Below are 16,749 nucleotides of genomic sequence, written 5' to 3' on the forward strand. Positions count from 1 at the left end.
GTGAGTAAGTCTTTTGCCAGGGAGAAGAGAGTTTCCCTGCCCGTCAGGTGATTGCTGGAGCTGCTAGTTGTTTTGAGGGAATCACCACTCGGACTATTTCTTTTCTCTATTGTACTGGGGCAGCCTGGATAGGGCATCCACCGGAAAGTTTTTCCCTGCCAGAAGGTATCGTAAGGTAAAGTTGAATCAATTAAAATATTGGCCCCACCAGACCTGTTTAGGTGATAGTCTCCGGGGTCTTTAGTGCCTCTAGATTCTTATGATAAGTTCAGACCTCAAATGGGATTATGCTCCCTTCTAAAAAATGCTTCCAACTAAGCAGCTCCCACCATACTGCATATGCCTCTTTTTTCCCCATACTTACCACCTGCACACGGTTTCAGTAAGTTTTTTGGAGGTATAGGCACAAAGCTAAAAGATTCCTTGATCATTTTTTCTGTAGCAGCACAGCCCCACCACCATGTCACTTACATCTGCCTGAATGATGAATGGGAAGTGGGATCAGAGTGCTTTTGCACAGGCTCAGCCGCAAACATGTGTATGAGTTTTTCAAAAGTAGCTTGACATTCCATTGACCATTTAAGAGATTGGTTGCCCTTTGGTTTCGCTCCTCTTTGGTCTTTAGCAAGTTCATCATGGGTAGGGCTGTTTGTGCGAATGCAGGGATGAATTGGCTTTAAAAGTTGGCGAAACCTAGGAAACTCTGAAATTGCTTTCTGGTGCTTGGACTTTTGCAGGGTCCATTTTGATTTCCTTATGGATGATGTGACACCCTAGAATTCAGGGGTCAGCAACCTGAAACAGTGAAAGAGCCACTCGGAACCGGTTCCCTCACAAAAGGAAAAACTGGGAGCCACAAAAATTGTGTGCGCATGGGCGTACATGCACACATGCGCAGAACAGGGTTTGGCTGAAGAGTGGAGCCAAGGCGAGATATGCACCTGCCCTGTATATTTGAATTGATTGGTTGAACTTTTTTAGTCCCACTTTTTTTTTTTTGCACTGCACATGGCAGAAGACTGGGAGCCGCAGGAGACGGCTGAAAGAGCCGCATGCGGCTCCGGAGCCGCGGGTTGCAGACCTGTGCCCTAGATAGTTAATTTTGCTTTGATGGAATTTACCTTTCAATAGCTTGGCATATAGTTTGGCAGCCTGCAGCTTTTTTAACACAGCTTGCATAGCTTTACTTGCTCAGCCATGGTTTCCATATAGATCAGAATGTCACCTAAGTACACTAGGACTCCCTCGAATAAACGTTCCTGCAGCACTTGGTAAATTAACTGCATAAATACAATGGCCGCGTCTTGCAGTCCAAATGGAAGTACTTAGAATTGAAAACATCAGAGCGGGGAATAAAAAGCGGTTTTCCATTCATCCCTTTCTTTGATCCTGATTCGATAGTAAGCCTCCCTGAGATCCAGTTTAGTAAAAAAAATAAAAAATCCCTTGGGCCAGATGAGCTAGCATGTCCCACATAAGTGTCAAGGGGTATACTGCATTTAACCTTCGATAGTCCATAGAGATGAAGAGACCCATCCTTCTTTCCTCAAAAAAGTACCACTACTTGTGGTCTAGCTGACTGTATAAAGCCTCATTTTAAGTTTTTGTCAATAAAAGCCTGCACCTCGTCAAACTCCCTTGGAGTCATTGAATATGGCTTGGGCTTAGGTTGTGTAGCCCCTGGCAGTTTTTCTATAGTCTGTGATGGTGAGGTGATGTTCGTCTGAGCCATTTTTGTTAAATACATCCTGTAGGTCCTGATACTGCTTTGGGATTTGAGACTCGGCTTTGGGTCTTTCCTTCACTTCTACCCCCACTTCCTCTCTGGGTTTCACCATATTTCTGTGTTTCCAATTTTGAGCATTCTTCCCCTGGGATTCCCTCAGGTTTCTGCTGCTGGATCTTTAAGAGCCAATTCTTCCAGTTCACATAGGGATTCCATTTTGGGAAGCCATGTTAACTGTACCACAAGGGGCCTTTCCATGCCAGGTGCCACAATGAAACTTCAATTATCTGTCTGCTCCCCCATCTTCATTTCTATTGGTTCAGTGATAAATGTGGCAAGGGCTCCACCAGCCACTGACCCATCCAGCTGGCAGAATGCCACAGGCACTTTAAGTTGCCTCAGGTGCAAGCCCATTTCTTCCACTAGACAGGACTGCCCAGGCACTTGGTGTAGCCTAAGTCCAGAAAGGTACCAACTTCCCCTGTGACCTGATGAGCGAACCATTAGCTCTACTTGTACAGTCATCAGTATCGGGGCAACTTACCAAGGGGTCATCGTCTGCTCTCACCTGAGCTCTTTGGATCCTGGTCGAAGTTCCCATGTCCCCAGTGGGAGGACGGGTGAACTTTGTGTCCTCTATCCTTTTCAGAGCTAACTCTCGGGTTCTTGTCGCCGGTTTCCCTTGCTTCTTGGCAGGACCCATCATGAGTTCCTGGACTGACACGCAGCAGTCAGTAGCTCAGTGCCTCTCCTTTCCACACTTGAAGCAACCAGTGGAGCATTGATTGCAGCTTCTAGGTCTCACTTTCGATGGTGAGGGATGTTCTCCATCCGTGGCTGGCACGGGTTCAGGATCTGGCTAAATTAATCTCTTATCTCCTCAGCGAGGACATACCATGCATGTAGCGTGCGAGGGGCTCCTCAGGAGAGGCAGGCTTTGTATACATCATCATTCAGCTGTCCTGGAAAGTCTAGATTAGCATGTCCTGCAGCCAGTTGGTCAGCTTGCAGGCTGGGTACAAAATTCTTGGGTGTAGGCAGCCACAGATATTTGCCCTTGGTTAATGGTGTTCATGCAAATTCTGGCCTGCAAGGGGGTCTTCCAATGTCTTACAAAGGGCCACCATGAACTGACTGAAAATGCGCATCTCTGGAGCGGCTCCTTCTAGGGCAAGGGTAACACACTACATTTTTGTTCCTTTGGTGGGCAGATCTTCCCCATACACCTGCAGGTACATTTGCATCAGGAAGAAGGCCAACTGCTTTGGATCGCCACCAAACTTTACCCCCAGGGCAGGGGGTTCTGCTCCTTCTCCTTGGTGCAGGAACCCACTGGGCTTGAGTATGCTGAGCCACTGGGGCTGGGGCAATCTGTGGTTAAGATGGTGGGGCTTTGGCTGTAGCCACTGGAGAAAGTGTGGCCACAGGGGAGATTGCAGCTATTCCATCATCCATGTGGCAGTGACTGGCAAGAAGCCCCATCTGGGCCATGGCCTTGAAGTTGCCAAATGCTCCTCTAAGGAAATTGAGTGCCTGTTCAAATAGCACATCTTTGGGCTCAGGCTTGTCAGGTGCTATGAACTCTTCCTCATAGCAGTGGGTTCTTTGCGGCAGCTTCCACAACTTCCCCTTTGTGGATCCCAGAAGTGAATCCCAGAAGGCTTCTACTCCCAATCTTTTTCCTTCCAGATACCTAGGGACCACCTGGGCTTCGGCTGCTTGTCACAGGCTTCGAGTTCCACAAGCCACTCAGCATGATCTTCACTCTGGGATTTGGCCACTGCTTCAGCCCAGTCTTCTCCCTCCTCCTGTTTGCTGTCGTGAGTTGACATTGTGTGCACGATCTACATGGTAAAAGGTGTCTCCAGCTTGACCGATTTTGCAGATCCTGCCTAATGTCAAAACTGTCCCAAATCTAACTCTAGGAAAGAATGACCATAGACTCCATTTGCTTGAAGTAATAGGTACTTTTACTAGAGTAGAATGATTGCAAGGCAAGTAAGGTGGGATCTGAAGAATTCCTGCAGAAAGCAATAGATTTCTCCTTTCCTCTTAGTTCACCCTCCTTGAGCCAGTGACCAGTGTCCAATAGCAAGTCATTTGGATGTTTTGTGCACTGTTTTATGGTGGGCAGTTCATTCGCTCATTCTCAGGCCGGTTGTCCTTGAAGTTTGGAGCAAACTAATATAGGCACCTGATTATTCTTACCCCTGTCAATTTCCCCCTCCCTCCTATCTCCTTTCTTCCCTTCTTACGCTTGTTCTAATCCACATTTCATAGCCTTCCCCTCCCTCCTGTCCTTTGATGTCAGCAGAAGTGCAGTCTGAAGTGCTGAAGCTGGCAGATCTGACAATTGGGGTGACATGATAGCTGTCTTCCAGTATTTGAAAGAAGTTGATCAGTTTATTCTCCAGACCATCTGAGGGCAGGACAACAAGCAATGAGTGGCAGCTCATTAAAGAGAGAAATTTCTTGACAGTGAGAGCAATTAACCAAAGGAACAGCTTGCATCCCATAATTTTGGGTGCTCCATCATTGGATGCTTTCAAGAAAAATTGGACATCCATTCATCGAAGATGGTATAACGAATTCTGCCTTGAGTACAGTGTTGGACTGGAAGATCTCCAAACTCTTTTGCAGTCCTATGATTCTATAAATAATCTTCCACTTCTCCCTCTAGACCAGGGGTCCACAACCTCCAGTCCTGGTCATGGCATACCAGAAATCGGGCCACACAAACAAGCGGAGCCCCATCTGGGATGCAGGCAGCTTGCAAAACCGTGCCCCCTCCAGTCAATGGAAAAAACTCTCTCCATGGAGCCTGTTTCTGGTGCTCAAAAGGTTGGGGGCCACTGCTCTAGATACTTTAGGAGATAATCTTTTTTGGAGACCAGAAGGGGGGGAAAAACTAAAGCAAGAACAAAAGTATACTTTTTCCATTTAGTTCTTAGAAAAAAATGTATCCACCCTCTGAAAGAAAAGAAATTGAAGGAGAAATTGGGAGAGATTTGACAGCATCCTCTCATTGGAGAGATGTATTTAATTATCCTCACTTTTGCCGAAGTCTGTAGCTATTTGAATACCAGGCCAAACTAAGAAACTTGATCTATCAGATTTGATAATTGGAGCTAAGATTAAGATATCTCTCTCAACCATCATAACCATTTACTATCTTGATACCCAGAGTCCTGTAAGAGAATCAAGAAGTTTGAATGGGCCACTAAGGCCATTTAATCCAAACTGCTAATCATTGCAAGATTTCTAATACTCTGTATTTCAAATATCCTGCAACATATTCAGTATTATACAACCTGCATTCTAGGATGAGAAAGGACAAATTTCTCTGATATCCTTTCAAGTGTTTGAAAAGTGTTTTTCTCTCTCCCCTCCACATACATTAGTCATCTTTACTCAAGGGTGAACAAACATAACTCCTTCAATCCTTTTTCTTGAAATTTAGTTTTTAGTGCTCTGAACCAGCATGTCACAAAGACATTCTCTCATGTATAAGAGTATTTATTCATTGTATATTGCAATAAATACATTAGCCAAGGATAAACACTTAATGTTATTGATACAGTTTGTATTTTTATACAAGTAAGAAAAGGAGCAAGTAAAAAAATGCTGATTTTTATCTTTATCAAGAAAGTAATTTCTTTTTACTTCAGGCAAAAGACCTAATAAAGAAATTCTTTAGCCAACAAGTTGAAGTTCTTGGAAAAAGAACAGCACCACTACCTGAAATATACTACATTGAAGGCACTCTGCAAATGGTGTGGATTAATCGCTGTTTTCCAGGTTATGGAATTAATTCTCTACTACATCCAGATTGCCCTAATTGTTGTGGTAGGTTGGAAACATAACAGTTTTCAGAATTATAAATACAGATTACTAGATATTTTAGAGGAATTATCTAGTTAACTATTTATTACAACAGAGATAGTAGATTTATTGCTTGTGACTAATTTGGTTAGTTCTTATGGTTTTGTTGCATAGTTTATGGTGAAACTACAGACCTATCAGCTGGGAAGATTCTGGAAAAGATAATCAAGCAACGAATCAGTGAACACCTAGAAGCAAACAAACTCATAACCAAAAGCCAACATGGGTTTGTCAAAAACAGATCATTGTCAGAACCCATTCCTATTTCATTTCTATCTATCCCCTCTGACCCAAAATCAAATCTCACCTTTCCCTGGGTTCTGCCATACTCCCAAGGGGGAGGGGGGATGTGCCCATGGGTTTATTGCCTCTGCTTCCTCTATCTGTTACAATATAACCTTTTGCTTTCATTTATTGCCTCTGTGTCCTCTACCTGCTACAATGTAAAATATTGCTTCCTGCGTTATCTCTCTCTTTGACTTTATCTCCCTAAACTGACAGCTAGAACAAGGGAGAAAATAAGGAATGTAACCTCAGTGCCTGGTTTATTTCTACACTCTCAGAGGAAGGTGTGAAGAAGCTGCCAACCATCGCTATATGAACTGGAGATGGGTCAATGTTATCTCCCCTTTTCCCACGATGGACCTAACACCTGGGGATTGGCCGTCCCATACCGGTCGGGCGGACTATGGGTTGGGATCTTGCTTGGGGATACCTTAATGTATCGTTCTGTGCAGGAAATCTCAGATTCTGTCTATTATACCTGCTAGCAACTACTCTTAATAAAAGTTCCTGTTGGAAGAAATCACTTCCAAGAATTCTGCTTTCTTAAGATGTGGGATTGAAGTGGGTCTTGACAATCATACCAGACAAATCTTATTGCATTCTTTGACCGGGTGACAAAATTAGTGGTCCAGAGGAATGCTGTGGATATAATTTACTTGGACCTAAATAAAGCATTTGATAAAGTAGACCACAACCTACTACTTGATAAGAGAAAAATGTGGGTTAAACAGCATCACCACCAGATGGATTTGTAGCTGGCTGACCAGCTGTACTCAGCATGTGGTCCTCAATGGAACTCCATCTACATGGAGGGAAGTGTATATTGTGCCCAGTGCACTTCAATATCTTCGTCAATGATTTGGATGAGGGCATAGATGGGGAACTCTTCAAATTTGCAGACGACACCAAGCTGCCAGGAATAGCCAACACTCCAGAAGATAGGCTTAAGATAGAGAAGGATCTTGACAGACTTGAACATTGGGTACTACTGAACAAAATGAAATTCAATAGTAAAAAAACTAAGGTTCTACCTTTAAGCAATAAAAACCAAATGCATAGGTACAATATAGGTGGTACCTTGCTCAATGGTAGTAATTGTGAGAGGGATCTTGGAATGCTAGTGGACAGTCACTTAAATATGAGCCAGCAGTGTGCTGCAGCTGCCAAAAAACCCAACACAGTGCTAGGAATAGAATCAAGATCATGTGAAGTGTTAATACTTTATAATGCCTTGGTAATGCCACATTTGGAATACTGCATCCAGTTTTGGTCACCATGAGAGTGCAGTGAAGAGCAACAAAGATGATCAGAGAACTGGAGGCTAAAACATAAAGAAGGTTGCTGGAATTGGGTATGTCTAGTTTAACGAAGAGAAGGACTAGGGGTGACATGATAGCAGTGTTCCAATATCTCAGAGGTTGCCACAAAGAAGAGGGAGTCAACCTATTCTGCAAAGCACCTGAAGGCAGGACAAGAAGCAACGGATGGAAATTAATCAAGGAGAGAAGCCCAGAACCAAGGAGAAATTTTCTGACAGTATAATTAATGAGCGGAACAACCTTCCCCCAGAATGTGAATGCTCCCACACTGGAAGTTTTAAAGAAGAGACAACAACCATTTGTCTGAAATGGTATAGGGTTTCCTGCCTGAACGGGGTTGGACTAAAAGACCTCCAAGCTTCCTTCCATCATCATCATCGACATCATCACCATTATTATTATTATTGATCATCGCACAGTCAGCCAGATGTTCAAACTGGATTTGGCATTTTTGTCTACCTATCGAGTCCTTACCAAGGATCTTGGATAGGCAGATGTGGATGTTTGATGGTATTACAGATATCATCGCAGGATGGAAGCAGTTCCTAGTAAGGCTGCCTTTTGCAATTGACTAATGGCGAATTTGTCAATGCCAATGGTGTTCAAGTGGTGTTCCAGTTTTGGCATTGCACCCAAGGCGCCTATTACTATTGGTACTACCCTTGCTTGCCTTTACCACAGTCGTTCTATTTCTATTTGTAGGTCTTTGTATTTTGTTATCTTCTCCAGTTCTTTCTTGTCTATTCTGCTGTCTCCAGGCACTGCCACGTCCACTATCCAGACTTTTTTGTCTGTCTTATCAAAAATTGTTAAGTCCGGAGTGTTATGTTGCAAGTGCTTGTCTGTTTGAATTCTGAAGTCCCAGAGCAGTTTAACTTTATCATTTTCTATGACTCTCTAATTTATGATCTCACCAGTTCTTGCTTACAAGCAAATGATATTTCTTGCAGATCTTCCAATGCACCATTGTTGCTACTTTGTCAAGCTGCTGCTTGTAGTCAGTCTGTGCGATCTTCTTGCAGCAGCTTACCAGGAGATCCACTGTTTCTTCAGCTTCTTTACTGTCTGTTGCTGTCTTCTCAGTTTTGACTTTGTGTGCATTTGTCCTTAAGGCTTGGTCTTTTGCAGCCAGAATTAGTCCGTTGGTCTCTTTCTTCATCTTTCCTGCTCTTAGCCATTGCCAGGTCTTGTTATTATCTGCTTTCCCAGCTATTTTATTTAATGTACTGGCCATGTAGTGCTGTTCTTCATTTGGTCTTTCTTGTAGGCCAGTTTAGTTCCCTCCAGTAGTCTATAAGCCTTCCTGATATACTAATTTCAGTGCATCTTCATCATTGTCCTTCAGATATTCTTCCAAAGCCATTTTTTCTTCTTCAACCATCTGGTGTACTTGCAGCATTCCACTATTTGCCTTAGTAGATAGAGTCTGTCAATGTCGCTGCGTGGATGAAGGGCATGATTCATTGTCACTATTTTTCTGGTCTTCCTATCCATTGCTTTTAGTTCTGCTTGAGTCCAGTCCACTATTCCAGCTGTGTATCTAATGACTAGAATTGCCCAGGTGTTGATTGCCTTCACAATATTTCCTCCATTGAGTTTGGATTTTAAGAGCTTCACTCTCTTGATGTATTCACCTCTAATCTTTTTCTTGACTTCAGTGTGCTTGATGTTGTCAGCTTGAAGGATACCCAAGTATTTGTAGTAATCTTCCTCATCCAGACTCTTAATGTTATTTTCGTGGGGCATCTTGATTCTTTCAGTTTTCACTATTTTTCCTTGTTTGAGAGTAAGTGTGGCACATTTGTCCAAGCCAAACTCCATTGCAATATCTTGCCTATATATATGGACAGTGTTCAGCAGTGATTCTATTTCAGATGATGTTTTTCCATACAGCTTCAGATCATCCATGTAAAGGAGCTGGGATAGTCTGGCAGATGTTTTTGATGTTTGACAGCCATGTCCTGAGTTACTCAGTATTGTTGACAGAGGAAACAGTGCAATAACAAATAGTAGTGGTGATAATGAATCTCCTTGAAATATTCCTCTCTTGATATCAACCTCTCCTAGTCTGTCACCATTGACCTGCAACTGTGTCTTCCATTGTGCCATCGTTCTTTGCACAAATTTTCTGATGTTTCTACTGACTCCTGTTATTTCTAGGCACTTGATTATCCAATCATGTGGCAAAGAGTCAAATGCCTTTTTGTAGTCAATCCATACCACATTCAGGTTGGTCTTCCTTTTCTTGCAGTTTTCCAAGATCATTTTGTCTATTAAGAATTGATCTTTTGTTCCTCTGCTATTGGGGCGGTTTCCATTCTGCTCGGGTGGAAAGAGATTGTTTTCAATTAGATGATGTTGTACTGCATCAGCTACCACACCAGTTAGCAATTTGAAAGTTGTTGGTAAGCAGGTAATTGGCCTGTAGTTGCCTGGTATTGCCCCTTTTGCTGGATTTTTCATTATTAGGTAAGTTTTCCCAGTTGTGAGCCACTTTTCAATTTCTCCTCCTTGTAGTATATTTCTGAACTGCTTGGCAATGATGGGTATATAACAGATGTTTCAACCAAAACCCATGCAGTTCATCTTCAGCTGGTGCTGACCAATTTTTGATCTTCCTTGTTCTTTTTTCTACCATTTTTGTTGTAATTACTAGTTCTTTCATTTCAACTTCTGTTTTATTTGCATCCACCTCTTTTAACCAAGCCACATCCTTATTGTGTTTCTTTGGGTTATCCCATATCTGCTTCCAGAACTGCACTCTTTCTTCCTTGTCAGGTACTGACTGATTCATTGCATTTTCTTCATTGATGGATTGGTAGAAACTTTTCTGATTGGATTAAAATTGGAGGTTCTGCCTATAATTTGCAATTCGAGCTTCATATCTACTGATTTTCCTGGCTATACTGTCATTTGCTGTTTTATTATTTCCATTGCTTCCTTGATCTTCCTTGTTTCTAAGTGGTATTTCTTGATTAGGTATTCTTTGGTCTTCTTGTTCTTCAGCTTCTTTTCTTTCATCTGTTCTAGCTTGCTTGCATGTGATCTTAACTTGCTGATCTTATTTTGTAGTCTAACCTTCCATTTTTGTGGTGCACTGTTTGTTTGTTTTTCTTCTTTGTTGATTTTGCATCCCAGGTATTCAGTTATAACTGCAGCTGTGCTGTACATTAGTTGGTTTGTTTCTTGCAGTGAATTGGTGCTTATACTTGATATTGCAGTATTTGCATCTTTTAATGCTTGTGCTAGCTGTTTCTTTGGGAAAAGCTTCAATGCAGGCAGCCTTATTCTGTTGTTTTTGTGCTGTTCTAGATGCTCAGTTATTCTTTGTTTCAATTCTTTTATTTCTTTAGTTAGAGGGATTTGTTCTTCCTGTTTCCAAATGAGAACAGTTGTATATCTTGCTGGATTCCTTCACTGCCAACTCCCCCGGCTTGTCTCTATTATATTCTCTATTATTATTATTATTATTATTATTATTATTATTATTATTATTATTATTATTATTATTATTATTATTTCTTGGAAATGGAATGTAACTGCAAATGAATTGGTAACTATGATAGACTAACTTGTTGGCATTTGTTCTTTGTGACTGATAGATTCTGTGCCAGTATAACATCAAATTTAAATCAAAATGTATTATGATTGTCATTATGGTTAATATATTGGCTTGTATCTATTTTTTCTTCTTGTGAAAACCTTACCCTTTTTCTTCTTCATCAGTGCAAGCAATAGAATATTGAAGTTTTTCATACCAAAATCACAATATTGCAAAGCAATGGATTAATCTTGCTTGCTACTCTGCATATTTTGCTCCTAACCCCTCCCCCTTGGGAGTATGGCAGAACCTAAAGAAATGTAAGGTTTGATTTTGGGTCAGAGAGGATAGATAGAAATGAAATAGGAATGGGTTCTGACACCTACAAATATTTACAATAATTGGTTGGGACCAATTCACATTCAACAGTGTTGATATAAGAAACCAAGAGTTATGAATTTGAGTATGAATACTCTGTTTGCACTTTCTTTACTTCCAAGATCAACCCATAGTTTTCTGGTATGGACATAAAATGGAAATTGTTAGCTAATAATTTTCATTTTCATAATTTCAGTTCTGGTATATGAGAGAAAGAGGACAGGGAATCAGTTGCCGAAAACTCTCATTTTCAATTTAAGAAACCATGAATAAGCTGAAAGGGCTGTATCTTAACAAACCTTTTTTAAGTAGAAAAGACACTTGAAGTATATCCAGATAAACGGAAGTGCAGATTAGTATATTGTGATTAAAAATGATCCAAAATTGTTCTTTCTATCCTTACCTTGGTTTGGCATTTTTAAAAATATTTTTATTCCTCTTTACATTTGCCATTTTTAATTTCTTTCAATAAAGGGCTTTTGGCACTGCTATGGGCTCCATGCCCCAGGCATCCTCCAGCACTTCTCTTCTCCATCCCTTGTCCCCACTGCCTCACATCACTGTGGGGCAAATTTCCCTGGCTGCTATCCTGCATGGGACAATTAGCTACACAAGATAATTCACCAAACACCTGCATAGGGAGAGTGCCGCTGTGCCCTGTGGGGAGAGAGAGGGAGGGAAGGAAGGAGTGTGTTCCTCTCTGGTAGAGTTACCTACGTGTGCAGGACCTCAGAGCCTGCCAGGGGAACAGCAGTAGAGGGAGACCAGGACTGTGTGCTTCTTCATATACCACCTGATTCTCCCCCTTCACTCCCTCCCCTCCAGCAAATGTGCTGGGATCTGCTTCCCTCCATCCCCTGGGAGAGCCTCGGAAAATCTTCCACATGCCCCAGTGTCAAAAGTCACCTATCCTTTGATGGTCTCCCATTGGGACTGATTTGCACCTCGCTGGAAGCTCACATGAGCATTCACATGTCCCATGTTACACCCTCCCCCTTGTTCCACTGTTCAGTTTGGTGCACAAAAGTTGGGCTAAGGAGCGGGGGAGATTGCATGTGTGTGTGAGATGCATGAGTGCTGGGTGAGGCAGCTTTGAATCCCAAAGGCAGTGATGCAAGACCACATAGCACGATCTGCCAAGCGGATGGACAAGGCATTTTCTGCACTTGCTCAGAGGCATGGGGTTCTTGAATTTATGTAAAGAAAGCTATCCTTCTAAGCATTTAAAGCATGTGCAGAGAGCAGGTAGAAACTCTCATATAGAGCAAATGCATGAAGAGAATATTTAAAATCATTATTGCACTTCAGCTTTCTAGCTTGACCAACAATGCCTTTTTTATTCCATCAAAGCAGCCATCCAGCTCTTCCCAAGAGCCAGCTTGGTGGTTCAGTAGTAGAATTTTCACCTGCCACTTGGAAGCCTGGGTTCAGTTCCCAGCCAACAAGAGTGCTGCTGCTGCTTTTGCTGCCTTCCTTTAGTTCTTTCCTTTCTGGCTACTTTAATTTATTCACTTGTACAATGAATATTTTTACTGTTTATTGTACATATTTCTTTTAATTAAATGGTCTTTGTGGGTCCAACTCTAGGGAGAAAAGGCAGCTAGGCAAGTAAAATCTATTTTTCTGGCTAAATATAACTTTTTTTCTAGAAAACATGCAGCTATTTAATCTATGGCTAAATATATTTTTCTAGCAAAATGAAACCCTAGAACTACAAAAGATCTGTTGCATTGACCAGAAATCGAACACAGTCCTGCGGCATGGCAGGCTAGAATTCTACCACTGAACCACCAATATAGTTATTGTAGATACTATGGACAATTCATTCTCTCTCTGCTGCTCCAGCCTGTTGCTAAATTTATATGATGTATTTCTCAGATTTATATGGCCGCTCATCTTACAGATGCATGACTCATTTTCTCCTTTTTTTAAACTTAATTTTGGAAAAGGGCCTAAATTCCTTCCGCTGGTCCTTGCTTGCTCCTGGCTTCCTTCTACCTGGCTCCCCCACTAAGGCAGCAGCAAGGCAGAGGCTGGAGCCAGCAAGGAAGAGGAAGAGGAGACAAAGAAGAGTGTGTCAGCTGCAGCTTTTCAGCTGCTGCATTAGCCGAGTGGGAAGGTGCTCCTTCCCCCGATCCCCCTAGTTCCTCTTTCAGGTAGTGACCCCTCTGCAAGGGGAAAATGTTGTGGGAGGTGATTGTGAGATTAAGTCAAAGCTGAGAATTTTACAATCTATGAAAACTTTGAAAGCAGGGGGTTATGATGATGATGATTAACAACATACTGCCCAAAGGTAGATAAAGGCTTTGGACTTGAGTAAGATACTATCCTGGGTGAGAAGTAAGCTAAATTCTGAATTAATTGGTTAGAGATAGATATTTTTATTTTCATTCTCTTATTTTTGTCCTCCTTACCATTTGAGGATATGACCAAAGAAATCTACAAATGGAATGCAGGGCCGAATCTGGGCAAGGGGGCCAGCTGGTGCATCCTTCCACCAGTGACCAATGACACATGGGGGGGGGAAGGAAGCAGCCTCCTGGTCTCCCCACACCAGTGTTTGGTGAGTTATACCATGGCTAAGTGTCCCACATGGAAGAGTGGCCAGGGAGATTTGTTCTACAGTGAATCACCCAATGCAAGGCAGCGGGGGACGGGATGAGGAGCAGGAGAAGGCCAGTGGTGAAGGGACACCCAGGGTGTGGAGCCTGTGGTGGTGCACTGGGAGCTGGGTAGCCATGGCAATGTGTTGGGGGCAGCTGGGGGGGGCTGCAGTGAAGTGGCTGAGGCAATGTGGTTATAGCTAATTGTCCCATTCCAGACTGGGAAGGTTGCAAATGGTAATCTCTTGACCCAGGATGCTACAACCATAGTAAATACATTCTGGTTGCAAAGGCCCTAATTTTGATCATGTGTCTCTGGGGATGCTATGATGGTCATAAGTGCAAGGATCAGTTGTAAGTCACTTTCCAATGCTGTTGTAACTTCAAATGGTTGCTAAATGAATGATTGTAAATTGAGGGCTATTTGGACTCAAGAAGATCCTACTCTTAGAAGCAAATGAACAGTGCAGACCCTGTCTTACTATATTTTCTAAAGTTCTTTGACATTAAATTTCTGGAGAAATCACTCAAGGACTGAGTTTCAATAGTTTTGTTTGTAAGAATTGTTGGAAGCATACCTACATAACAAACTAAGCCAACCATAATAATAAATAGTAGGTACATAACATTACAAGATTTATATTTTATTTTGGTATTACTGTGTTTCCCCAAAAATAAACTTTGGCTTGATATTTACACCTGTGCCTAATATAAGCCCTACCCCCAAAGTAAGCCTTAGTTAAGAGCCTGCACAGTTGGCCACTTGCCCACCCAGTCTGGTTGTTCATAGTGGGAGAGGGGGTGGAGCTGCCCCATGCGCTCCGTACCCAGTTACTTTGGGGGCCCTGCAGCCATCCCTACCACGCCCGACACTTGCCACATGGCGGCATCAACAGCCCCATCCAGCAGGAGCTCTCATGGCCACCACCAGCTCACTTCTGTGGCCACTCATGTACATCACCCACCCCCCCGGGCTCCATTTCACTGGCAGAAGCCTTTAGGAAATGCCTCTGCAGCCAAGAATGGAGCCCTAGGTTGATGTGTGCATCACCCTCCTGGCCTCTGTTTCACCGGCAGAGGCCTTCAGGAAACCCAGGCCTCCAATCCTGGCTGCAGAGGCCCTTCCTGAAGGTCTCTGATGGCGAAATGGAGCCCGGAGGCAACGCACACATTAACCTGGGGCTCCATTCTCCGCTGCAGAGGCCTTTCCTAAAGGCCTCTATTGGCAATAGTGAGGCTAGGGGTGATGTGTGCAAGCAGCAGTGAGCAGCCACAGAAAAAGTGGGCCAATGGCATGGCTGTTGGTGCTGCCGCTGTGAGGCAAGACAGTGGAAAAAATAAGACATCTCCTGACCTAATGCTTCTTTTGGAATCAAAAAAAATTATAAGATTGGGTCTTATTTTGGGGAAACACCGTAGTTGTGAAATATTTATGAGTTTTCATACAATACAAAGCCCCAAGAAAAACAATACCAGATGTTCTGTACTTGTAATTATTCACAATATAGTTGAAGATAAATCTCAGAATATGATGGGATGGAGCAGAGATGTTAGCTGTATACAATGTGTTGCAGATAACTGATGGAGTCGTCTCAAAGTTTCTTGCACCTATGATGGCTGTCTTACACATTTTACATTTACTTCTGCTTATGCTTACTATTTCCTTATTTTTTCTTAAAACATTTTTGTGAGTGTGAACCCCAAATTTAGGAAATAAATCTTGAAGCAATTAACTGGCTTTGAATTTGAAATTTTCATTCTATTACAGCAAATTGCAATATATTTGATGACATGATTATTTTTGTTTGTTTTGTTTTCCTTTCTTTTGTTATAGTGGTTTGCAGTCCAGGATCATTCAATCCTCATGAAGGAACTCATTGTCTTCAATGCAACACAAATCTGGCATATGGAGCCAAACATTGTTACTAGGCTGTCGGCATAATCCTTTCGCTATGTTTAGTAACTTTCCTGTACTTTCATCTCTGTAATCCAAATAAAAGGATTTTTCAAAAAAGTAATTTATATTACAAGATTACATTTATATGAGGAATGATATGTGGCAGAAGAGAATAAGGAGAAATTTCCTATCTGTGATTAATTAGTAGAATGGCTTGCCCTCGGTAGTTGTGGGTGCTCCACCACTGATGGTTTTAAGAAGCAAACCATTTGTCCAAAATGGTATAAGGTTTCCTGCTTGAGCTGGGGGATGAAGACTGTTAAGGTCCCTTCCATCTCATTTACTCTATTTCATTCTAAAAAATAGTTGCATTCCCCTGGCAATTTTATATTTCTGAAGATGCAATTATGTTTAAATTTCAAGCGGGGAACCTTTCAAGTATCTTTGGTTTTAGAAAATTCAAAACCATAGATAGGAAACATGACAACATAATATATCATCTTCAGTTTCATAGTCTTATGGTATGCAAAGAATGATAGATCCTGATACTTGCTGATTCAACACTTCAATCTTGTATGAGAAAAAAATGGATTTTTTCTTCGTTTAAGATGCATTTTGCTATTCAGTAAAAAAATAGTAAATAACACTAAAAGCAAAAATACAATACTTAGAATTGCTCTATTAAACAAGGTTTCCATTAATTTTGTTTACATTACAACTATAATAGATACCACCTCCCTTCCATCTGACATAAATGGAAAACCTAATTCACCATTCCATTCTTTTAAAAATGCTTTTTGTGTTCTTTTGGATATTTGGAGGTTCAGAGTATATCTGATAAGAAAAACCACTGAGCTCTTATTCAGGTATCATTTAAGTTATTTAGGCAAGAAAGTTAAGGAGTTGGGATTATAAGTGGTATTTTCATGGGAAGATTAACATTCAATGAGAGAACAAAGCATTATAGAAATAAACCAGTTTAAAATGTTTGAAAAAATAACTGGATCCCAATTGGAATTTTATTTCATAAAGCTTGTGGATTGAAATATTTTTTACTCTTTACTTTTTATTATTTATTTCTGTTGAAAATTTGGGTTTTTCCTTATAAACAAGAAGAA

General features: G+C 41.6%; 1 protein-coding gene across 1 annotated transcript in view; it reads left to right on the forward strand.

The window, feature by feature from the left end:
* The window catches only part of LOC310648746 (zona pellucida-binding protein 1-like), a gene marked incomplete at both ends in the record, with an annotated part of 77,492 nt that extends 61,829 nt beyond the window's left edge, over positions 1–15,663 (forward strand). The window contains 2 exons of the mRNA XM_083376770.1: positions 5,395–5,572; positions 15,569–15,663. Of these exons, the coding sequence (XP_083232896.1) occupies positions 5,395–5,572; positions 15,569–15,663 (273 nt within the window). The remainder of the gene's footprint in view (positions 1–5,394; positions 5,573–15,568) is intronic.
* Positions 15,664–16,749: the final 1,086 nt, after the last annotated feature.

Source organism: Vipera ursinii, assembly GCF_947247035.1.
Source record: "Vipera ursinii genome assembly, chromosome: Z".
Classification (NCBI taxonomy): Eukaryota; Metazoa; Chordata; class Lepidosauria; order Squamata; family Viperidae; genus Vipera; species Vipera ursinii.